Source organism: Microchirus variegatus, assembly GCF_963457635.1.
Source record: "Microchirus variegatus genome assembly, chromosome: 4".
Classification (NCBI taxonomy): Eukaryota; Metazoa; Chordata; class Actinopteri; order Pleuronectiformes; family Soleidae; genus Microchirus; species Microchirus variegatus.
In genome coordinates, this window is record NC_139805.1 from 13,709,876 (window position 1) to 13,736,702 (window position 26,827).

General features: G+C 43.1%; 1 protein-coding gene across 1 annotated transcript in view; it reads left to right on the forward strand.

Annotated features, from left to right (window-relative positions):
- Window positions 1-26,827, forward strand: part of adgrl2a (adhesion G protein-coupled receptor L2a) — a gene marked incomplete at both ends in the record, with an annotated part of 78,282 nt that overhangs the window by 30,892 nt on the left and 20,563 nt on the right. The window contains 2 exons of the mRNA XM_083887828.1: window positions 14,717-15,517; window positions 25,966-26,262. Coding sequence (XP_083743954.1) covers window positions 14,717-15,517; window positions 25,966-26,262 — 1,098 coding nt within the window. The remainder of the gene's footprint in view (window positions 1-14,716; window positions 15,518-25,965; window positions 26,263-26,827) is intronic.

Here is a 26,827-nt window from a genome sequence, read left to right on the forward strand (position 1 = left end):
AAAAGTATTAAGTCCCCATTAAGCTGATCAACGACGGGACCTCAGACCCCAGTGTCCTCATTTTGAGTCATTACCACTGCACTTTAAAGTCAGTCGGTCCCATGAAATACAAGCATTTTAATAATAATGAGTGATTAATGAGTGATAGACAGTTGTCTTTTTTGTCACAGACATAATATAATTTGGTATTTTATTGATTTATTCAGTTGACCAAGCCTTTTCATAATTGCCAAAGTCATTTTTTATTTTTTGTTTTACTTCTGTACGAGAGGCCTTTCCTACAAGTTTTCCACCATTTTCACCGTTTTGGCTTCATAATTCGGTTCTTGCCATGAATGCCCTCATTAGCAACATCACCTTCATGTTCCAGCCAAGGATGTAAATGTCGCCTTCACCTAGCACTGAGTCACCCTCAGAATTGGCTCTAGTATCTGCTTGAATCAGGCAACATAAAAAACAAGATGTTCCTTTATTAATAAGCCTGTTCTGTGTAGGCTATTTGAAATGAGAAAAAAACAAGTAATAGTTTCATCCATGGTTTTACATCTTTAAAAAAAAGAATAGTACCAGTGGTCATAAAAAGTGTTAAAATGTCCACTGCCCATCACATGCTAATGTTGGTAAATGCTGAGGTCCATGTGATTAGTGTGTTAAACTGTAAACGCATGCGTTTTGACTCCCCATTCGTTTTTGTGTTCACTTTTATTTTGGTTCAGTGTAGTTTTGATGCATTCCTTTAATTAAAGACTATTGAAATCCACCTATAACAATATAGGAAAATAGATTCTATAATAGTCTAATGCATAGGAGTAGTTCTTACAAAGCAGGAACTCCCAAGAACAGCGGTTCTCAACCTTTGTTGAGTCACGACCCCCCAGAATCACAACACCCAGATGCAAATGTATTCTTTGCTCAGGCCACATACAGCAGCAGATGCACTGTATGTTGGCAAGTGTTGTTTTCCGTCTCTAAATATTTTGGCATGTCATTACTCTAAACCCCACAGCTCAGCAAGTGGGTGTTTGTGCTGTGGAATGGTGAAATGAGAATAGCTAAATTAGGGGGTGCATGTGCAGGTGCGGCTTTGTCCTTATTACTGAAACCGAGTGGAGGAGACAGACAGACAGACAGACAAACAGAAAAAAAGTAATTAAGTTCAGTTTCTCAGGCTGTTTTTTTCTTCTTCTTCTTGATTTTAAATAGAACGTTTTGGTCCTTATTTTATCCTGACTTAAAATGATTACCGTGAATGTGTAGTGTTAGTCTGGGTTGGGTTGTGCCATCTTTGTTTTTAATTGTTTCTGTGTTAAAAGTGTCTGACTCTCTTCCCTTCCCCCTGTGAAATCTGCAGGTAACCTCCACGGCTATCTGACTCTTTCTCTTCATCCAGTGACTGATTTGTGTTTTCAATTTTTACATTTCTACTAACATCATCACGTTTCTATCTTGTGTTCTTTTCTTTCCAGAGGCACACGCCATCATTGTCTCTGTTGCTCTTGTTTGTGTTGTGGAATCAGCTTGTGAGAATTTAACTGTTGACATGTTTGCCTCCCTATCCTTGTTTGGTCTTGTAGTTAGCTGCAGGACACTTGAATTTCTTCTCCAGAATGTCGTGAAACTGTGTATGGATTCTTCGTAATCTCTTTTTTACCATTGAAGCCTACGTCAGAATACAAAGTCTCTTAAGATCCGGCACTAATTGGAGTTTGAGAGTTGCAGAATTCAAGTTGAACCCAATTTATTATTGCTCTAGTTTTGCCATGGTGCAATCTAGTCTTAAATTCATACATTATCATTCAAACCTCTGAGTTTGTTTATTGTGAAGTATTAGATGCTGAAACATGAGGCCATAGTAAGAAAAACAATATTGGAGTTTGTTGTCTCGGCTTGTGAGATTAAATTTGTAATCAGTTAGTGATGTTTTTTTTTTTTTTTAATCTCAAATTAACTGATACTTAGTCGCAGTCCAAATGTACCTTCAGTGTCAAATAATCTTCATAATGATGTCTAGAAACCTCCATACTCTGACCTAGGCTTCTGACCAAGCAGAGAATCATATTTGTTCATTCTCAGAATATTTTGCATCTGTGTACAAGTATGAGAAAAAACGTTTTAAAATGAAATCTGAGGTCTGTCAGTTAAACAGATACACCGTTGCATTTCATCCAGGGTCAGCGCACACAAAGTGTGAAGGACCCTATTGAAATTGCAAGGGTTTGTATACTCACTTACTGACTATAGTGATTGTTAGTGAAGTTGCCCTCAGAGTGCCTTGTTAGATTATATATGTGACCTTTGTCATTAGGCTCTGCTGCTTTTAGGTACAAATTTCACGGAGGCAGTTGGATGGAGCACTGGACTGGTTTATTGCTGCAACATGGGACAAACACACAACCAGTCTGCTGTTAATACACATGACGTTTACTGTCGCTCGAACTACAGCGCATCATTCGACTTCTGATCGTATAGTGGCATCATTTGCAAATTACAGTTCACTAATCTCACATCAACACATCAATCACCTGCCAAGCTCCGTTTTTTGCATTTACATATTAAAACACACACAACAACATTACACACTCAAAAGTGCAAATAACATACCTGCAACATGGGACAAACACACAACCAGTCTGCTGTTAATACACATGACGTTTACTGTCGCTCGAACTATAAAAAAAGAGGAGTTCCGTGTTAGTATACTCAAATCACGCACACTCTGTACTGTTCATAGCTAGCTTAAACACTGTTCGCACGTGTCGGTAGCTAACCTACACACTCTTTGCACATTCTTACAATAATTAGTCACAAAGCAATAAAACCACAGGTTTTAGCAGCGTTTCATTAGACAAGCATCTCATACAGTAAATGCCGATTGATTTTATATGTCAGGTGAAGCATAAATTACACATACAACGGAGTTTTATGTCCGAGCGAACAGAACGACAACTTACCTACAGCGCATCATTCGACTTCTGAGCACTAAACAAGATGCGCAGCATTAAGTGCGGCACAGCCTTCCGCTGTAGATTTTCAAAATAAAATGACATTGGTTGTAGTCCCAAGTTTGACAGGAATTTACAATAAAGACAAGACATTATTACACCGTTACATACACCCCCTTTAAATTCTGTTAAACTCCAGACAAATCCAGAGTATCATAACAGGAAAACAAGAAAAAAATAAATAAATGTGGGGTTGCTCAAAGTGAAACCACATCACCGACGCGAATTACAGCCGACACAAAATCCTCCCCTAGGGAGTGCAAAAGGATTAGGAGGTACCAAGCCCAATACTTTCCACAGACCAATAACAGGTGCCATATACACCTATTGAACATCGTTCAAGGCAATACACATTGCATACCCAAGCTCACAAAAACAAAACAAATAACACCTGGACGTAGCCCAACAAAACTGGGGGGGTGCAGGGGGGGGGTAAACAAAACAACTACAACATCAACAAAAAGAAATCTCCTGCCATTCAGACCTTAAACAGTCCATGGAAAAATGCATACACAGGGCTCGAACCAGGAAAGGTCTGCTCAACCTTTTGTGTCGACATCTCATGAACCAGCTTCTTAGGGGGTCTGACATGTCTCCCATATCTGGTAGTAACTGCACCACCCTCGCCTATATGAGCACTAAGGGGCTGTGAACAAATAGCAGTGCTCCCACCATCACCTTCCACAGGAGTCAAGGGAGAGATTTCTGGTACAGGCAAATGAGAAACACTGGCAGGGACTGAGTCAGGTAAGTGATTCACACCAACAGGGACTGAGTCAGGGGAATGAATTAGCCAGTCCATAGTCCGGTTGTAGCCATCTGCATCATCTACCTCTACAGAGTCTCGACCACTTGCGCATGCCAGATCCTGGTCATCCGAATCCACAAGGGAAGCAGGAGACTCATCCACGGTAAGAAAGTCAACCGGGAGAAGAAGGTTTCGGTGCACAACTCTCTCTCTGCCAGTTATGGCATCTCTTATCCTGTATACGTTGATCCCAGACCTCACTGACACAACATCATAAGGTGTGGAGTCCCACTTGTCAGCAAGCTTCCTTTTTCCTTTCTCACCACGGTTGGCTAACAGCACTCGATCTCCCGTAGCCAGTGGAGAGCCCTTGACTTTCCGGTTGTACAGCCTGGCATGACGTGCTTGTTCATCAAGGCTGTGTTTCCGAGCGATCCGTGAGGCCTCACTCAAATCCCGCTTCAAATTTAGGACAAACTCATTATGACTGATCACTTTGTCATCTTGAATCACATGCTGAAACATGACGTCGACAGGGAGACGTGGAACCCGTCCATACATGAGGTAAAATGGGGCAAACCCGGTCGTCTCATGCACTGTACAGTTGTAGCAAAAGGTTAGAGTCCTCAGCATCTGAGGCCACCTGGCTTTTGCAGTTGGAGGGAGGGTTCTCAACATATTCCCCAGCGTCCTATTAAAGCGTTCTGTGACACCATTACCCATTGGGTGGTAAGGTGTGGTGTGCGACTTCTTCACTCCCGCCATCTCCAAAAGTTCTCTCAAGAGCCTGCTTTCAAAGTTGGCCCCCTGATCCGAATGAAGCCTCTTAGGAAACCCATATACACAGAAGAAATCATCCCACAATCGACGGGCAACATGTTTGGCAGTTTGATTCCGACAGGGAAAGGCGTGCGCCATTTTAGAGAAGTGGTCAGTTATAACCAAGACATCAACCACTTTTTTGTCAGACAATTCAGCTGTCCAAAAATCGATGCACACCAGTTCCATCGGTTCAGATGTGTGAATGGATTCAAGAGGTGCACGTGCTGCAGGTTCAAGGGTCTTGCCGACAACACATCTCTCACATCGTCGTACATGGTCCGTTACGTCTGTTTCCATGCCAACCCAGAAAAAACGTTCCCTGGCGAGGGAGAGAGTACGAGCACGGCCCTGATGACCAGCATTGTCGTGGAGGCCTAGGAGAATCTGGTGTTTAAGGCCATCTGGCACAACGAACTGGGACAGTTTTCTGTTCAACCGGTTGTCCTTCTTCACCCTGTACAAAATGCCATTTTGCACTCTGAGTTTTTTCCAGTGTCTGAGGAGCTTACTGACGCAGGCAGGTTCAGCTGCAGCCTCACGTCTGGTGGCTTTCCTTTTCCGCTGCACATAGAACAGGACTCTACTTATCGTTTGGTCTCGCTCCTGATGGCTCAAAAGTTGGCTCTGAGGGATAACAGTGGAAAGATCTTCATCAGGCAACTGTGGCAATGGTAGGTCAGCAGTGAGATTACCACAACCATGATGAGCGCTTAGTGCAGCCGACACCTCATCTGAGCTGATGGAACTTCCCTCAATCTGAGGATCAAGCACATCACTGAGGTCTGATGACTGTGACCTCGCACTCTGAACAACCTGACAGTTGTTCGTCAGTCGAAAAGCATCCTGCACTGTGCCTCCGACAACACCACTGACTTCGCCCAATAATGCAACATAGGGTTCTTTTAGCAAGCGGTGACCAACACATGATTGAACAAATGGTTCACGGCTCAAAGCATCTGCAACAGTGTTCTTAATCCCTGGAACGTACTTGAGATCAAAGTCAAACGCTGCCAGCTTGGCCACCCACCTTTGCTCACATGCATCCAAGCGTGGTTTTGTCAGGATGTATGACAGGGGATTGTTATCCGTCCAGGCGGTGAAGTGTTTCGCCTTCAGCCAATGACTGAATTTGTCACACACGGCCCACTTCAATGCTAGAAATTCCAGCCTGTGTGCAGGATAGTTCATCTGAGACCGGGACAATGTCTTACTGGCAAAGGCAACAGGCCTTGCGATTGTCTCACCAGGTGCTACTTGAGACAAGACAGCTCCAATGCCATCAAAAGAAGCGTCAACAGCAAGGATGAAAGGTTGGTCGAAGTTAGGATGAGCCAAGGTGACACCATGAGCAAGTTCATGTTTCAGAGTTTGGAACGATTCCTGACATGCAGCAGTCCAGTCACTTGGTGCCATAGCTGGTGGGGCAGAGAACTTCTTTTTGAACTTCCCTCTTTTCTTGGCCTGAGATTGAACTTGCCGCCCTGAAATGAGCCTGAAGAGAGGTTTAGCTTTTGCGGAGCAGTCAGCAATGAAATGTTGGTAATAAAAAATCATGCCGAGAAAGGACCTGATCTTTTTCCAGGAAGGTGTAACACCATCATCTTCCATTAACTCTGCTTCTCCTAGATCAGTAATGTTCTTGACCTTGTCTGGGTCTGTTCTCACCCCATCTGCACAGATGATGTGCCCCAGAAACCTAACTGAGCTCTTCAGGAGATGACATTTCTTGGGAGCCAGCTTAAGTTTGTGAGATTTCAGACGAGAGAACACCATCCCCAGACGTTCAAGGGCCAACTCCTCACTGGGGGCAAAGACCATCAGGTCGTCCAAGTAGCAGAGCAAGCTGCTGAAGTTTTCGCCACCAAAGATTGACAACATCATCCGCATGAAGGTCGCGGGACTGTTACATAGACCTTGGGGCATTCTATTGTACTCATAGAGGCCAAAGGGGGAAGAAAAGGCTGTGTACTTCTTGTGTGCCTCATAAAGTGGTACATTGTAAAATCCAGAAGTTAAGTCCATGGTGGAAAAGAAGACGTTTCCCCCAAGTGCAGCAAGGGTATCAGCTTGGTGGGGCAGTGGGTGCGCATCTTTCACTGTCTTTGCATTGAGCCACCTGAAATCAGTGCAAATGCGCAGGCTGCCATCCTTCTTCCACACCAAGACGAGAGGCGAAGCGTACTCACTGTGTGACTTCTGGATTATGCCTTTCTCCTCCATTACAGTCAGTGCAGTCCTCAGCTCCTTGTACTGTGTTGGTGGCACTCTGCGGTAGGGCAGACGAAATGGCCTCTCGTCCACAAGGTGTATTTTGTGGACAAAGTCTGTAGCCTCCCCACAGTCCATTTTGTCCCTTGAAAAGACTGACTCATACTCCACAACGAGGTGCAAAAGCCTATCTTTCCACTGGTCAGACACCTCACAACCATCCAAGTCCAAATCTTGTAGCCCTAAACTGCTTAAGACCTCTTTTCTCTGCTCCGGTGACCTTGTCGGCACAGGGCCCTGCATAACACTCTGGACATTGAAAGAAACCTTTTCAGGTGAAGGCAGCTCTTCAACTGCGACACATGGGAAGACGTCTGCAATCTTACAGTTCCTCCTGAGAGACACTGCCTTGTCGCTAGGATTGATTAGTTTTAGTGGGACCCACCTATCGCCCCACAGAGGTGTAACAACACGACCAACCAGCACATTTCTGGGCCTTGATCTTGACTGAGTCGGTTCGACGATGACTGTGCTCCCTACTGACAAATGTGTGGATGCGGGCAGCTTGCCCCAGACAAGGTGTTCACGCAGAGGTTCAAGTGTAATACTCTGCCTTAACTTCACTGTGCCGACCTTGTCAGGCATGGGTCCTCCCCGCCATTTTTCAGAGTTAGAGAGCAGGGATAAAAACTGGCCACAGTCATCATCTGCAACGTTAAATGGAGCAACCATAAGTCTCCAATAGTCTTCGGACTTTTTCATCAAATGTATGAGTAGCTTGATAGCATTACTACCAACAATCATGTCGTCCGTTTGTCCAGGAATGACCAGTGTTGGGATGAGCAACTTGCAGCCATAGATAACCACCTCCAAATCACAAACTGCTTTTGGGTAGACATGGTGACCTCCTGCACCAACAACAACAATATCATCAGCAGGACTACTCTCCAGATCGGAGCAGTGTTGCAAGAGACGTGCAGCAGCAGATTCACTTATAGAGCAAGACATGGAACCACTATCAATCATAGCTTTCATTTGAACGCCACCTGCAACACAAACATCAGTGTAGAACAAGCTGTCAGACTTCTGGATTCTGTGGGTCGACTGGAAAACAACTGTCTTTCCAGCTGGTGCAAAGGAGCAAAGAGATTCATACAAAGATTCCAAGTCATCACTGTCACAGCTGGGAGACTCACCATCATGATCCACACTGTCCTCCCTAAAGTGCGGACCCACTAGTTTTCCGACTGCTGATGAATGGTTAAGGAAGTGCGGCCAGGACAAGCACGACTTGAGTGGTTTGGCGAATGGCACTGAAAGCAGAGCTTATGCTCACGGCAGTGAGCGAAGGCGGAGTGAGCAGCGTCACGACAGACAGAACAAGGCAAGTCATGTAATCCTTCAATCCTGGGACGCCGCGGACCAGACTGCCTGGTCGGACCCGACTGAACAGGTCTCTGCAAAAGCACCTTCTCCAGCATGGTAATAAGACGTTCCAGGGTAGCAGATTCTGCGGCCTGCGGCTGTGGTGGGTCCTGTCCCCCAATCAGTGGTACAGGTGGTGGAGAAGCAGTGTGCTGAATGTTCATTGTTACTTTCTCCTTGGCTACCTTGCTCACAGTGAACGACATGCCTGAATGATACTCACATAAGATTTCTTGGACTTCATGAGCAGTCCACTTGTCCATGGTCTTTGAACGAAAGGTCATAGAAAGCTCAGGAGTGGGACAGTTCTTTATGAACATGCGTGTTACCTCAGTGCCAGGACTCTCCAGCGTTTTGCCATGCTCTTTCAGGCGTTCAACAGCAATGTCAACGGCACGGTGTAGCCTGAGCCAATAGTCAAATGCCTCCTCGCCTTTCTCAGGCAGAGTGGTATAGAAATCTGCCAATGGAAGCGGTGAGCATGAGGCAGAGCCAAAGTGCTTTCGTAGGAGACCATAGATAGCCTCAGGGTCACGGGTGATGTCTATGTCACTGTTTCTGGTACCGACCCGGGCAACGTCTTTTGCCTTACCTCTAAGATGAACAAGGATCTCCTCAGCTTGTTCCTCAGGTTTCAGGTTACTCTTCTTAATATAAGACCTCATGAGGTCCTCCCACTCTCTCACAGACACAGTGTCAGAGCTCTCCCCTCTGAAGCATGGGGGATCTTTAAGCTTTCTGTGGGACACAAGCTGCACATGAGAAGCGTCAAGCATGTTCGAAGTAGACATGTCAGCGTTCGCTGGCGAAGTGGCAGCATTGGTTAAGGGAATACTCATTGGTGGGCTGAGTTGGGTTATAACATTCTGTACAACCTTCTGAGTAACATGCTGAATTACATCTCCCATCTGATTGACAATCTCATTAGCGAGGGCCTCAGGGGAAGGGATAGCAGAACTGGTGTGTTGAGGCACATGTGAATTACCCACAGGGCTTGAGGACACATCCCTACTGATCAAAGGGAACCCCGGTGTACCCACACTACCCCCCAAAACAATTCCACGACCATGTACAGGTGTCTCAAACTGTAAGAACCTAGGAGAACTCAACACTCCTCTCCCTCTGCCAACACTGAGAGGGGTGCTATCCACCTCTCGAATAATACTCATTGTGAAGAGAAAAAAAATAAATGTACAATGTCACAAACAAAATTTAAATACTCAAAACGTAACAAAGCAAGTGCAAACGAACAGCAAGAAAACAATAAAACTCACTATATACTCTGACAGCTCAACTGGTCAAATAAAATTTCCACCTGAGTACCCAAAAGAGGAGCAGCAGCACTAAGAATCCCCGGATCGTGCTGAAGAAGTCACCGTCCAGCTGGAGATCGATGAGTCACGGCACCAATGTGACCTTTGTCATTAGGCTCTGCTGCTTTTAGGTACAAATTTCACGGAGGCAGTTGGATGGAGCACTGGACTGGTTTATTGCTGCAACATGGGACAAACACACAACCAGTCTGCTGTTAATACACATGACGTTTACTGTCGCTCGAACTACAGCGCATCATTCGACTTCTGATCGTATAGTGGCATCATTTGCAAATTACAGTTCACTAATCTCACATCAACACATCAATCACCTGCCAAGCTCCGTTTTTTGCATTTACATATTAAAACACACACAACAACATTACACACTCAAAAGTGCAAATAACATACCTGCAACATGGGACAAACACACAACCAGTCTGCTGTTAATACACATGACGTTTACTGTCGCTCGAACTATAAAAAAAGAGGAGTTCCGTGTTAGTATACTCAAATCACGCACACTCTGTACTGTTCATAGCTAGCTTAAACACTGTTCGCACGTGTCGGTAGCTAACCTACACACTCTTTGCACATTCTTACAATAATTAGTCACAAAGCAATAAAACCACAGGTTTTAGCAGCGTTTCATTAGACAAGCATCTCATACAGTAAATGCCGATTGATTTTATATGTCAGGTGAAGCATAAATTACACATACAACGGAGTTTTATGTCCGAGCGAACAGAACGACAACTTACCTACAGCGCATCATTCGACTTCTGAGCACTAAACAAGATGCGCAGCATTAAGTGCGGCACAGCCTTCCGCTGTAGATTTTCAAAATAAAATGACATTGGTTGTAGTCCCAAGTTTGACAGGAATTTACAATAAAGACAAGACATTATTACACCGTTACATATATATAAAAAAAGATCAACAAGTTAAAGGTGCATTATGTAATAAATCTAAAGCAACTGGCCATAAAATCCTCCTAATATGTCACAGAGACTCAGGAAAAATGTTCATATAACAAACTGAACTCACCAACAACAACAGTACAGCCAAAATCTTTTGCAGACTGCAAATCATGTTTATGTTTTGAAATCGTGTTTTGGCATGTGGCGCCACCTACCGCCGTCTACCAATCATTGCAGTCAGTAGAGTCTCAGCTGCCGAGCAACCACAGGTTGCCAGTTACGTCAGAAAACGAAACCTAAAAGACCTCGGTATTTTGAATTTGAATGTAGTAACCGTTTTTGGCCACATTCTTACATATGGCTCCTTTAAGCATTTTGTGAAATATGGAATGAAATACATACATTCACATCATAGTATATGATAATGTATTTACTGTAATAGTTTACATTGATGATGAGTCATTTTAGCATAATATGGTAACCCATGATTAACTTTCAACTATCAACTTTAACTATCAACTTTCACATTGGTTCAGTCAGTGGCGGTTGCTGTTTGAAACAAGTGAAGCTCATTTCAGGCACAATTATTTATCCTTAAACTCTTTCATAAATATACTATACTATTGTTTTGTTGTATTTACAGTGTATATGTACAAATGAAAATCCACACAGGACTGAGGCAGAAATGGCTTCTCTGTCGTGTTTCTGCAACGCTGTCAATCAAAAACGGGTTCTGCCTTTCAGACAGATCCGCCAATCATCACGCAGAAGCCCAGCGTCTGCATCCACCCACTACGCCCCATCCGTCACCTTTAGTTTTGAAATATAAATACAACACAATACATACTTGACGACATTTTAGAGGAAGCTGAGATTCCCTTGCTGTCTTAGAGCAATCGCCACTGTTCAGAATGGTAAAAATGACACCTATATTATATTTACTTTTTATTTCAAAAGATATGCATGTACTGCATATACACAAGCTGTATCTCACCGTAGGGCTGGAAGACTTGGACAAAATCCTACATTGTTCATCATAATTATCATGATAAATGTTGCATGATTCAAGATTGATTTTTGTGTAAGTTAAAGGGGATGTGTGTAAGATTTATGCTAAAATGGTTTATGCAGTCTACAGTTTGTAGAGCGTGGTTGGCAAAGTTACCAAAACAGACCCTAATGTTGATTTTACTCTGGTTGGGACATTATTGAAAGGCATATTTAGGATTTATTTGTGTCGGTATGACATTTCAAAACCACTCTGCAGCTAGATGTATTAAGGCGGATTTCCACTGGGCGCGTTACAGCCACGGCACGTCAGCGGCGCGGTTTTTCTTCGTCCTCTGCCCGGCGTCAATCCCCACCGGGCGCATTACGGCAGCGAACCGGTGCCTTGGGAGCCAGCGGTATTCACGGAAGATCGCGCGATAATCCTGAACAGACGCGAGTTTGCGAGATCCCGTGGTAGACTGTGTGTACAAAGGAAACAACAACACAGCTTCTTTTCATTCTCCAACGTGGAAGAACTGTTGATCTGGTGTCATAAATGATTTTATGATTCTCCACTTCAACAATCAGTCTCTCGTCGTACATTATGACTCTCCGAGACGCTCTGATTAATTGACTGTTGACCTGGCAGCGCCGGTCACGACGTAATGTTGATGTGAAGTTGTGACAGGCTATATGACCTGCGTATTGTGTTGAGCTTGGCGCGACTCAGCAGTGGCAACGGCAAAAATGGAACTGGTACCGATCTATCGCATCTGGTGGAAATGCTCACATTGATTAGAATGGAAACGATCGGCAGCGGCGCGTGCCCAGTGGCTGTAACGTGTCCAGTGGAAATCCGCCTTTAGAGCAAATCTGGGCGTCTAAGTGCTGTGACCTGCATTATTGGGAGGGCGGTACAACAGATCCAATACATCAAACCAAAACATAAACAGAGTTTGCGGTATTTAAATTGGGATATATATATATACTGTTTATATATACTGGCTTTAGTGATAACAATGATGCAGCCAGTATATACCCAATTTAAATGTCCATGTATAGACCGCAAACTCTGTTTATGTTTTGGTTTGATATATTGGATCTGTTGTATCACCCTCCCAACAATGTAGGTCATAGCACTTAGACGCCAAGGTTAGCTCTAATTTAGCATTTAATTTAATCCCTGATGACATCAGGTCATTTTGTGACTTAAGATAAATCATGTCTTACATGTAGCCCCTTTAACAAACCTGTTCATAGTGGTTTCAAACAACAACCAGCAAATATTTCATACATCTAAAGTCAAATATTCAAAGTGAATGCATGGGTTTTAACTCGACGTTTGTTTGTGCGATGCATGAGCGTTATATTTCTATATGGTATGCTATATGAGGCTCTGTTACATTAGTTTGAAGTAGGTTATACTGCAGTGTGTATACAGTTATTGAATTATTGCACGACCTTACCTCACCTCAGTTTAATTTGAAATTTAAGTAATTCAACATTGTACATTCAAGTGTAAATTAAAGGCTAAAGGGCTTGTTTTCATAGAATTGGAATAATAGAATAAACCTGGTTTATGGTGGTGGATAGATTTGAAGAGTGCAAATGTTTAAAGCAAGTATAGTTACCATTTAATACCATTTAATTATTATTCAATCAACCAAAAGGAACATAATTTATAATGTGAATCCCATGTGAATACAAGACATCCCCTGTGTGTCAAAGAAACATCCAGTATCCTTTAATAATGTCAGATGTGACAGAACTGACTGAAGTCATGCATCTGATGACAGCATGTACTTAATTATTTAGATTTAAAAAAAGAAAAAAAAATCTATCCACCACTGTGTTAAAAACCCAACTGTTATAATTGAACACAGTTGTGATCAGATCACTGATGTACTAACATGACCTTTTTCCCTTAGACCGGACCTTCTTGGCTGCGTGTGTGTCAACTTTTTTTTCACCTTTCCTCCTTTCTCTGAACAGGCGTACCTGACTCTGTCTCATGTCTCATAACGTGTTCTGCATATGTAACCATACTTATGACAGATTATTCATATTAATCTCTTTTTTTCCCCTTGCACTCCTTTCATTCTCTCTTCCAACGCTTAAAATAGAAGTGGAGCAAAAAGGTAAATAACAGACACGAAACCCCAGCTCCTTGTTTTGTGGCATCTGGTTGTAAACTACCTTTTTTTCCCATGGTGGCCCCTACAAACCCATTGCAGACATTATCTATACAGCCCCCCAACTGTATTATTGATGACTACAGTAGTGCAACAAGAGAAATAAGGCTGACCATAAGGAAGTAAGCCAAAAGATATAAATGGGGTGTATTGGCTGCAGTCCATATAGGGGCTTCCTCTCCTCATTTTCCCTGGGTGCTTCTTCTACTCAGCAGAACCTCATATTGCCTGGCTTCAAACCCTTTTCCATAGCATGCCATGGTAACAGTGTTTCTTGCCCCCTTTTTTTCAAGCTATTGCTTCCTGTTGTCCCTTTGCTTTCCAAGCCTCCCTCTCTCTTTCTCTCTCACACACACACACTCCCCATTACTCTCACTTGACCACTTTGCTGCTTTTTATCTGTTGATTTTTTGTGCCTCCTCTTTTGCCTCAGCACGACAGCCTCAAAACGCCTCAAGAGATGTTTCTTCTATTTTCTTTTTTCTTTTTTCTCCAAACATTTTTAATGGTTGTGACATTTGCACCACTCCGTAATGACAAGCCTCTCCGGTATACGCTGTACCATAGCAAAGGTGGTGAAACCAAGACACAACCAAGTACACAAACACTTTGCGGACTCTTCTGACTCCTGCTCTCTCATAACCTCTCCCGTCTTTTGCCACGTGACTTTAGTTGTTGTTTACAGGACCAATTGTTTTGTTAAATTTTGTTTCTGTTCTGTTTCCCCTCATTTGTGTTCTATTCCCAACAGTAAATGTCTATGAGGCCACGCTTCTTTTTTTTTCTCTCTCTCTTTCTCCTTCACTATCGCTCTACTTTTTACATTTAAACATTATGCTTAACACTTTTCCTGTTTCTTTTTTCTTCCTATGCACAAAACCAAAATCCTTACACTGCCTGTAAATATTGGCTATAGCCATTAGTTGTTTTGGCCACTTCTCTAATGTGTGTTTGTCCCCATTCCTCTTGGACATCCCGTAAAAAAATGAAGACATTACAGATTTGATTGACATTACATATCGGTTAATATAGTCTAATATTACACATGTTAACCCATGCCTCTTTTTTTTTTATTCTACTCTTCTCCCATTACTAGTTTTTCTTTGTCCTGGGACCCTGAAAGCTGTCGGTGATCCTTCCTTTGTATTTGAAGCGGAACAACAAGCTGGTGCCTGGTGCAAAGACCCACTGCAAGCTGGTGACAAAATCTACTTCATGCCTTGGACTCCTTATAGGACAGACACTCTCATTGAGTATTCCTCCTTGGAGGACTTCCAAAATGCCCGACAAACCATCACATACAAGCTCCCCCACCGGGTAGATGGGACTGGATTTGTGGTCTATGATGGGGCCGTGTTTTTCAACAAGGAACGTACGCGCAACATCGTGAAGTTTGACCTGCGGACTCGTATCAAAAGTGGTGAAGCAATCATCAATAACGCAAACTACCACGACACGTCGCCCTACAAGTGGGGTGGCAAAACAGACATTGATCTGGCAGTCGATGAGAACGGGCTGTGGGTGATCTACGCCACGGAACAGAACAATGGCATGATGGTAATCAGTCAATTGAACCCCTACACGCTGCGCTTTGAGGCGACCTGGGACACGGCATATGACAAGCGCTCAGCCTCCAATGCCTTCATGGTGTGTGGAGTACTTTATGTCGTGCGCTCCACCTATGAAGACAATGAAAGTGAGGTCAGCAAGAGCCTGATCGATTACATCTATAATACCAAACAGAACCGTGGGGAATATGTTGATATCCACTTTCCAAACCAGTACCAATACATTGCAGCTGTGGATTATAATCCGCGAGATAATCAGCTCTATGTGTGGAATAATTTTTACATCCTGAGGTACAATCTGGAGTTTGGCCAACCTGATCCAGCACATGGTAAGAACCCAAACCCCCAGTCATTTCTCCTGCAAACAATATTGTAAGATGGAATTGCTGAAATTGTGATTTTTTATTTTTTTTGCTGCCGTCAAGCGCTCTTTGTTATTCCTTTGGAATTTTCCATCTACATATCAAGTGTCACAGCTGACTGATTTTTAATTTAGAATCTCATATGTGCTGGATATATTTCCAAAGCTTTAGAGTAGAGAAAATTATTGTGTGTAGGGAGAGGAGTGTTCTGTGATAAACAACACCTTAAAGCCACTTAGCATATCATGAGGGATCAGTATCTCAGGGATTCGGGGAGGTTTTTCATCCGGATGTTCTCCCAGATGGTGAACGCTTGAGGGACCCCTGCTAGCGTACCCCTTATTTTAGAGACCGTGAGACAGGGAGAGACAAATATACTCTCACGCCTGGAAACATACATGCCTGGACAGGTGCAAAGTCTCGCCTGGGGCAAGGTTAGATCACAGTGATGCTGAAACTCCAAAGCTCCATCGGCTGTTAAAAACTCCTACTCTTTCAGAGTTAAAGTTCTGTCTAAGAGAGAAAGAGATGGTGCACACAAAGGAGATGGATCAATCAGTCAGAGTTGAATCATTTAAAATATGCACCATGCTTTTAATTCAGCTGTCAAGAGCTTAGGAGAGACTAGCCCAGGCTTGTCATGGTCCTTACACTGAGACTATAACATTAATTATCCTAATCCCTTCCATGCCCAGAGTTCGAAGTCAACGCAGTCAGTAATGAGCCACGGAGGTCAAGCAACTTTTCACAGATTATCCAAGAGCTCAGTGTTTATTAATGTTTGCTTGTCTAGCTATAAATACGGGCATGTGCTAGGGCGGCTAAAGTCAAATTAGCCAGTGGAACAGCATCAATCTTGCCAGGAAAAAAAGCAAGTCTGACCGTGACAAAGAACATCATCCAGGATTGAAAGCGGAATTTTTGTGCACTGTGTAAACTCCTGCAACAACCACGAGGACAGGGACAAAGAAAAAAAGTGAAACTTTCCAGCTCTGAATAACATGTTTGAAGTTTGACAGTTTTCAGAATTATCATTTGCATGTAACAAGTTCAGCCACAGACAATTTCCCTCTTTTATGTCATGTCCAAAAAATAATTTTCATACACTCATTTCAACCCACATGCTAAAATACCAGATAGCTGCTGTAAATTGGTAATATTAATATATATATATAATGTTCTAATAACACTTGTGATTTGTCCCCTATACACAATATTTCACAGGATCTTCAACACTCTTTATATTTAGCTTGGCTGTTATAGATTTTTGGAATAAGCTGTGTATAGGCAGACTGCACACTCTATTGATTTATTCATTTGTTGAATGGATGCTGATTACTGATCATTGATCAGAGGTCAAGATCAGAGGCTCTAAAAGGACACACCCTGAAATAAGACTAGATTCATGCTGTTCGTGTGCACGGTGCCTATGTGTGTGTGTGTGTGTGTGTGTGTGTGTTTGAGAAACGTTCTTTACACGTGTTAGTTCCTCACAAACAGATCGTCTGAGCACCAACAACAGGAAACCGCCGTCCTTCATGTCAGTCTCGCTCCCCCGCAAATACGTTAATGACTCATCTTGATATTAACATATTATCAACATCTATTTGCTGGTGTTATTAAACAGCTCTGTCCTGCCATATTTGCGCCAGCGCTCACACATCTTTATGTAATTGTCGACAGGGACTCTGCTCTCTTGTCTTTGACGAATGAGACGTGCGCCTGCTGCTGCTGCTGCTGCTGCTGACTAATATATGTTGAGATGCAGCTGATGTGTAGAAAGGAGAATGGTCCAGGATGATCATCAAGATGTCAATAAACTTGTCCTCCCACATGGTTGATGTTGGCACATAAATGATGGCACTTTTTTCTGGCTGTCACTGGACGCCCTCTCTGTTAAATTGTGATGTCTGCACTAAAACAAGCCATCAGAATGCGTCTGTGGTTTTAATAGTTTTTTTTTAGTAAATGTTTTAACAGTTCTCTGCAACAACAAAAAAAACAAGTTTAAGTTTTGCTAAAGTTATTGCAAGCACCTCATGTGAAGTCTTATGACAATAACAGGCAGAAAGCATTGTTAATACAGCAGAGTGTGGCTAATTATTCATGTAGATGCCAGTGCTGTGTTAATTGTTAGTATTGTATTTTCAAATGGGAAATAATGATGTGCAGCTTTTGTGTTTAAAATAATTTCCATCTTTCTTTCCAAACATAATACAGAGGATGAGTCAGTGTGTCCATGGGGGTCAATACTGACTGTGATTGTATGTATTTGCCATAACCAGATTTTTCAAATGCACAAATTAGTAAATCGCTTGATTCCCTCTGTCGTGAAATACAGTCTAAGTAATGTTTGAGACCCTGTGTAGCAGACTGTTGGGTACTTGTCAAGTCCGGTAACATCGCTCGTGTCGAGGCGAGATCACCGCTTGTAGGATTATGGGAGAGTAGATGGGGTCACTTCCAACAAGCAGCTCCACAGGAAGTGGACATAAAATGGGTCAGTAAGTTCCTCTTTTAGCTTTGACCAGCAGTGCGATAATCCATTCATTTAACCGTGGCCCCGTGCCTGTTTCCCGTCTTGCATATATAGGAGCTAATAGAAAGACATATTCCTTTGTCGCGTATTGTAAATGAGATGATTAAATTGATTTAAATGAGGTATGCCCAGAGAAAACCCATTATGCACCTATTTCTATGGACCGTTTATTCATACCACGCTCTAAAACATGGTCTCAAACCACTGAGTAAGCATATCAAAAGCTATTTTTTACCAGAAGTGTGCACAAACAGAACGATGGGACACAGGTGAGCCTCGGAAACCTTTTATTCATCCCTTGTTGCAAAATTAGATTCTGAATCACTTCCATAAAAAAGCCCCCAGCGCTGCAGTTAACGCCCACACAAATCAAGACCTCCTCTTTAATTGTTTAAATGTCAATACATTTGCATACGGTTTCTGTCTTTGCCGCGGCCCCAAATTATACATTTGCAAGTGGGGATCGTAAGGAAGAGAATGACCCAATTTGTTTAAAATTACAAGGTACGGCTCACGGAGGCGACTTGCCAATTAGCTTACAAAACTCTGCATGTGGTCAAAACAATGCCCCGTAGATGTGTGATATGAAAGTGCTTTACAATGCAAAAATGCTCAGCTGTTACAGATGCTTGCGAGTCATATGCATTAGCAGTTACCCCAGAGAGGCTACCTCTTATAGTCTGATGAATATACAACTCTTGAATAAGCACCACCATGATTCATCCCTGTCTTCTGCAGCACCTACATAGAGGTCAACTTGTGCGTGGCATCATTTACAGGAAAAACACAGGAAACACACACACGTATACACACACAGAGAGAGAGAGATGGATAGTTTTTATATCAACCTGAAGCTCGTACAGCCATCTCAGGTGGTCAGGTAAAATGGCAGAGACTCGTGGCTGCTCTGTGTTAGGCAGTGGTACAGGAGCAAGGCTGGATATCTGGATGTGTAAAAAAAAAAAAAAAAAACAGCCAATTTGTTTGTTTGCCTTGTCAGTGCACCCCACCCCTCTGTCAGCTGCCCAAGTGGACAGCGATGTGAAAGGAGAGGGTATTGATGTGGAAAATCACCTTTTTTGCTTTTGTTTTTCTGTTCTCTTGTCATATTCTCCTTTTAGCAGTTTTTTTTTTCTGTCTGCTTACACCGCTCTCTCTCACTATCTCTCTATTGCAGTCTGCCTGACCTTTTCTGCCCAGTCTATCTCTTTGTCTGACTATCGTTCTCTCTTCAGTCTCTCTTTTTCCCACTTTCTTTTTTTAATACTATTTCTACTGTAGCTTTCCATTGTTCCACATCCTCCTCCTCCTCATTCATTGTCATCTGTGAGCTATGTGTTTTACATCTGGATATGTTGACGCATACAATATGTGTGCATCTGTTTTGGCTGCTCTTCAGCTAAACTCTCTGACTGCACACTAAGGGACAGGGTTTAAGTAAATCCTCAGCTGTCTTTGGAAATGTGCAACACACAAAAACAGGACAGCATGTGCATAGTAATCAGGAATCAAACACAACAGTATATATACAGATAACTAAGAGAACATCTTTATTTACATGATCATATTACCCAGAAAAGATTAACACTTAATGATTTTGTCTTACATCTTTTAAATCTCAGTTACTATTATTGACAACCTATGAAAAGATATGAGCTGCCAGTAATGGGCTAATTCAACAAGTGCCTTATTTTTTTATAGCACTTAAAAGTGTCTATAGATCTTTGAATTTTCCAAAGGTTAGGACACTACTGGGGAGTGTATGTGTAGCAAAAGGCCTTTTTTACTGCTTTAGTATAGTGTCTCCCTATATGCCAGCCACTGTTCTTTATTCCTCCCATGTAGCATTTTTAACCACCAGTTTATGACTCAGCGTGACGTTATTCCTTGGACGTCGTGACCCACTGGTCTCATTCTTGGTTACGATATCGGGGGTGAATTTAACTGGGGCGATAAAAAGGGGGGGAAATCCCACGATAGGGATTTACAGTCTTGTTCACAGTGTCTCTGATATTACATCGTGGGATAATACCTAACCAGCGTGGTGTCTGGCGGCAATAAAGGCTACTCGGCACATGAGGTCAGCGGGTCACCTGTTTCCTGCGAAATCTGATCATGATCTCTGCCGCTTCTCCGGCGCTGAACATAGAGAGACATCACGACCAGTTGTTGTCAGTCCGAGGGAAACAAATGAATTTCTCACCCAAAAACACGTACATCGAGATAATGTTTTCTCATAGTCCCAAGCTGCCAGTTATCACTTTTCCCAGAATGTCTGCACCTGCTGGTGTTGAACTACTGTGCACAGTGTGGCCAAATGATCTCCCGACAGCGTATAAGCGTGTGGGCAGCAGCAGAACCGAGGTTATGAATTTAGAATCTCACAAAGAGTTGTTTGACATGAAAGTGAGAGGAGGGAGTGTGATTACGGTTCGACTGAGCCCCGTGGCCACAGGGATCCACAGTCCCTTGTTTGACGACAGTCTCTCTGTGAAACAAAGCATATTAATAGAATTATTAGTTAACTCCCCACTCCCCAACAAGCACCTTCTCTGAGATTTCTTTTACCCAGGGCTGATTATTATGTCTTCGTATTTCTACTTTCCTTTAATCTCTGTGTGCGCGGATTTGCATGAGGGTCCATGTTCCGCAGCTGTGTTAATGTGCGTATGCATGCGCAAACTTATGGATGTGTGTGTCTGTGCGCAACTGTGTACGAACAGCCCTGAAATAGACACCCTTCTGTGTGCACAGCATTAAATATCAGTCCGCTTGGCACACTTAAGAGTTAATGCTTGAAATTTGAGGCACGTACTGTACCGAGAGAGCTGCAAGGAGGGGGGGGGGGGGACAGGCTGGTGTCTGGCAGCTGCTATGTCTGTTCTCTATACTTTGGTGTCTTTTAGTGTGTGTGAGGGTGTATATGAATGTGTACATGTGTTTGTAAGAATGCATGGATGTATGTGTGGGTGTGCTCTCTGACTGACTGCCTGGCTGTGCCCATATGAATCAATGTGTTTGTGTTGTGAGGATGAAAAATATTGGACACAGCAGTAAATAACATAATCCAGCTATTAGGTTTTGTTCCCAACGACATGGACATATACTGTACACACCCTCAGAAGGACATGACTCCTGGGAAATTATATGAATTTTCTCTCAGCTTTCTTCATATTTACTGCTGATACCCAAGCAATCACACGCCATGTTCCCCTCCACGGCAACAAATGCAACAGAGTGAAAGACGTGTAATCCAATTTCCTTTGTGTATTATTGTTATTATTGGTAGATATCAAAATGCAGCACAAATGTATTATAAATCATCACACTATTTCATACTCAAGAACAGCTCCATTTCCATAAGCATGGCTGCGTCCAGCGAGGACTGAGTGAGTGGAACACAGATATTTCAGCAGCAGCATTAGCAGAGGGAATAATTTACACTTTTTTTTTTTTTTTTCTTTTTTCACAGTTCAACACCTCATTTCAATTAACATACACTCAGTGCTGGATGTTTTGAAAACTGGTGGGCTGTTCCAGGTTTTTTCCGCCCACCATATTCTCTTGGTCTCCACACAAAAACCAAGCATGGCCCCATCTAATGGCAGGAACAGATTTTGAATTGTCTGAGTTCCATCAACTTATTCACTTTTTCTATTATTTTTCCATTTGGAGGGGTTTACCACCCAGGAGCCACATTTCACCTCACAAAAGACACTTTTTTTTAATCATCATTATTGTGTCCCACTAAAATGGGAACATAGGTAAATCCCTTAAGTAGCCTTGTTTTACACCACCACGAGATAAATCCATGACAGAGTGGGGGATAAACACGATGAGTCAGAGTTGGTAATAATTTTTAACTTTTTATGTGGGAAATTAGCTAAAATAAATGATTTGTGTGGGTTCCCTCACCATTTTTCTTTCTTACCATTTTTCTTCCCCCGCAAGATAAACATTACCTGATAATGTGTTTGAAACATTACCCAGATGAACTACCATGCAGTGCCGACTAAAAGTAAAGTCATTAAGCATAATATAAAAGACACACATGCTGTCAGCTTTCATTTTTCATCCTGACATGAATACTGAGTCTGGGTAAAGTCTAATCTAAACATGAGTGTGGATGGTTATACGTTTGCATATTATATGCTCTGACAACATTCCTAAAACAGCCTGGTCCGATAATCTAAATGGGATATTCTCTGTCCTTTAATCAAGAGGATACTGTTCAGCGATCTTGTTGGACATATGTTTCCATGGACGAAAACACAAATATTAAGTCTTAGTGATGCATCATAAAATGTATGGGGGGAAAAAACAGATCAGTAACCTAACCTATAGGTTAATTCCTTACATTTTTAATTGGATTAAATTTAACCAAGCAAAGTCATAAAGGCAATGAGATTATTCTTTTGCTGCCAGGATTATGGGTCGACACGCTATGTACACAGAAACAGCAGTGGCCATAGAGGCTGCATTGTTTATGTATGAATCTCGCAGGGAAACATAGCCAACATGCACATTAGCCTCTTTTTCACAAAGGAAAGAGGATTAGTTTGCATGGCAAACATTAAATTGACACCTCCCGACTGACTCATTTTAGCCCCTCTGCTTATGTCTTTTTCATAATATTTCTTGTTTGTGAAGCTTGGACATGCAGCTGTAGCCTGTGATGGTATACGCATAAACGACATTAAGCAGCATGTCAGCACAGTCGTGTTTCTTTTTCGTATTTCCTGTCTTACCCAGCACAGACATTGGGTCAGCATATCCACCTCGCAGCAGTTTTTCCCCAAAAGCAAAAGCCGTACAATTTTCAGTCCATTTCCCAAAGCTTTAGGAGAGCCAACCCCATTAGTTGTAGCCTCGTATTAAACAAGTCTAACATTAATTTCCTCCACAGTCTCTCTGCTGATAGCAGGTAGCAGCGGAAAAAACACTTCAAATACATTTTATTGTTCATTTGTAGCTCGAGCGTGGAGCTCGACATCCCAGCAGGTCATGACAAGCAGCCCTCTTGAGTGAGGCGGGCAGACAAGATATAGTTGTTAGTTGACATGCAAGAGGAATGTGCTCAGATCACAGCCGATGCCGCTTTGATTTATTGGTTGTAGTTGTGAGCCCTTTATCCTAAATCAAGCTGCCGAACAGTGATTCATTTTCATTTTATTTCTGTCTGGATTCTAAACTCCCCACCCACAAAGACGTGGATCTTATCATTGTTATCTTTCATATTTTGGAAATGAAAAAACCTATAATGGGACCCATAGATGCCCTGGGATCTTGTGGACATTTGCCAATGCAACCCTGACCCAAATGTAAAAAAAAAAAAAAAAAAAAAAAAGTTAATTATTTTCTCACTGTGTCAACACACATTAATATTTAATTGCTGCAATTTTACATGTGAGTATGACATTTACAGTGGTATTTTAAATCCCTGTTTTTGGATTATTACTGACACTCAGTGGCTCAGTGATAGAGTGAGTCTCTCAACTTGGAGGTTGTGAGTTAGATTCCCAGCTCTGCTAGTCTACATGCCGATGTATTTTGGGCAAGGCGCGTTGCTCCTGATGGCTGTGCAGGCATAGCGTACGAGTGGGTACGAAAGATGTGTGATAGAAAACGAGCTGCACATAGATGCGCCGTGTGAATTGCAAAACTGTAATGTGAAGCAGCTTAGAGTGGTCATCAGGACCAGAAAAGTGCTGTATAAATTCAGGCCATTTACCTTGCTAAATGCTACTGCTGTAAGGACACTCAGCACAGGTTTTTGTCTCAGCCACTGTGACGGGCCGAGCAGCCGTGAATATCACTGTTCAGTAAAAAAGGATGCAGGTATAGGGGAGGAGAGACAAGAGAAAAGGATGCTTCAGTGAAGCCAGCCAGCCAGATCTGCCTTCAGCTCAGTGTCAAAACATCCAGTCAGCTGTGTGCACCTTTATGTCACCTGCTCGTGTGTGCGTGTATATGTTGTTCCATACCCCCCACCAGGAAGGAGAACGCACAGTCATCTCGTCTGGTCATTTATTCATTCATTGTCTACCGCTTTATCCTCCACATGAGGGTCACGGGGGGGGGGGGGGGTAGTGGCTGGAGCCAATCCAAGCTGGTCACCAGTCCATCGCAGGGTCAACACACAGAGACAAACAACCATTCACTCTCACATTCGGTCAATTTAGAGTGTCCAATTAACCTCTGCATGTTTTTTGGACTGTGGGAGCAAACCAGAAAACTCAGAGAACACCCCACTCACACACACACACACACAAGGGACCCCAATGGAGAAAAGCCCTCATTCAGAACAAATTCGACCCCAAAGCACCAGTGCTAGCTACTCCGCCATGTGGCCCCCTCATCTGGTCAATACAGCCTAATAGACCACAGGTAGCAGCCAGCCTCAAAGACGATTTCCCTTCAGCTCAACTGAGCCGAAGCCTTTCATCCACATCATGGGGCATGTGGTGTTTGTAGCACTTGTGCGTGTTATGTGTGCTCGTGCTTAGCGAGAATAGAAGGGGTGGTTTACAGTCTGATGCTTGACCCCATTATTCAGTGAGAGCCTCTTCTCCACAGAAAGAGAAACCGACTTCTTCCTCTTCTCTAACATGTTTATGAATTCCCCCTGACATAATTCTCTTTGTGTGCATTTATTTGTGCCCATCCCCCCCGTCTCTCTATTCCCCCTGTCCTGTCTCTTGACTCCCCCCCGCCCCCCCCGCCCTCGTCTTTGTCGCTGCATCTCTTCGATGTTTTCACCAGCGGTTGTACTACCAAGAGCGTAGGTGCTCGGCTCGAGCCGTGTAACGGCACCTCTTCACATTTGCTGCATGCTCTACAGGCAGCCTAATGGAGGAAATCAAAGTACTCAAATGTGATTAGGTTCACTGTGCACATTGCATTCCAATCAGAGCTCCTTTGACGGATATAGCACTTCCTTTTTTGGGGGGGGTGCGGGGATTTGCATTCCATTCCTACAGAGAGGTGATGCTGCCGATTTCTATCAAATACTTTGTATTTACAGACATTTCATCTGTGAAAACTCCCTCATGTTTGACTTTTATGATATGTAATTACAGCGCTGCCCACTTTTCTCTGCCGTATCGTATGACAGATGTACTCGCACTTTTCTCCATAGTGCCTCATGTTAAATGTAAGGGGAGTGCACTATTTTCTCCTTTCTCAGGACTGAAACATATTGTTTTTGCCTGGGGCATTGCATGAGTTACTGCACACCTGTTTTTATCAGAGTTGTAGGGAGAAACAACTGTAAAATGAAGGTTCAGGCACCAGTGCTACGCGTACAGGTTCTGTGTTGCTCTTGTGAAATTTAATCAGCCATGCCACAAAATCTCCCAGGCAAGAATGATTGCCAGCCAGGAGGATGTTACTGTAATTATTGTCTTGTTCACTGCAGACTGAGTGCCTCGGATAAGCCATAGTCAATGGGAAGGCAAATACGCTTGTTGCACAAAGCACTTAGCAGCAATTTACACAACAGGATACTTGGACGTATAAGCATTAAAAGTGTTGAACATTTTAAGAAAAAAAATTAAGAATGTTACTCGGTGGACTCGCCATTAAAATTTTGTGGTACATGAGGGCATCTGCCCACGAGAAGGTCAAGGTTTGAATCCCTTCCAAAATGTCGTTACCAAAATTCTCGATATTAACCACATTATGTGTCCCAGGGGGCCACACTAATGAGCAGACTTGAAGCTGCTGCCATAGTTCAAACTACAGTTTTTGCTGTTCTTTGTATCCCCATAACTGCATCGTGTTTATCAGGGAAAAATCTGCGTATGCCAGTGAGAATCAAACTCCTGCTCCACCCTTAATGTAATGTGTCTTTACCCTCTCCGCTCTCTCTTCACAGCTCCACCACTGTCAGAAGTCACCACATCCCCTCCGCCTCAGAGAACTACAACCTCCACCACAACAACCACAGTGCACCGGGGCGTGGCCAACACTACTGCCACAACAGGGCTCAAGGAAGGCAGCAGGGGAGCACCCAAGCCACCTCCCGTGATTCTGCAGACTACTTCCCCTCCACCTCTGGAGTCCTTCCCTTTACCCGAGCGCTACTGCGAAGCCACAGAGAGAAGAGATATAATGTGGCCTCAGACCCAGAGGGGCATGCTTGTGGAACGACCTTGCCCCAAGGGAACACGAGGTAAACAGGGCCTTTACTCACCTCAGGGCCGCATAGAGCACTTGCTGCTTTCAGTGTGACCTGAAGAGTTTGTTAGATCTGTCTGATCTTCTCCTTTACACTTGTTGTTTTTATATGTAAGCACTAGACTGAGTGGATGCACTTGGAATCAGTGAAGACTCATGTAATGGTAGTCATGTTTTTTTTTTTTTTTTTGCTTTTGACTGTATCATTCCAGGTTGAAAACATGATTACAAAATCTGTAATGACTGCGTCTCTCAGAGCTTGCTTAGAGACATGAATCTCTCATTTGGCCGTGTGTGTGAAATAAGGGCTAATTAGGATGGGAGAAGAGTGGCTCGATAAGCCGGGGAAAAATGTTTTTTTAGCGGAATTTACTTTGCAGAAACGTTTGTGACTCTACGTGTTTGGAGTTTACCGAATCCAGCAATTTCTCCGTAATTTGTCCTCTGACAGCACTGGAGCAGTCTAACGTAGTGAAAACAAAATATGTCTGTGCTGATGTGTCTGTGTGCGTGCTTAAGCAGACTATGTGGCAATTTTAATGATTTTGCATGTTTGTAAA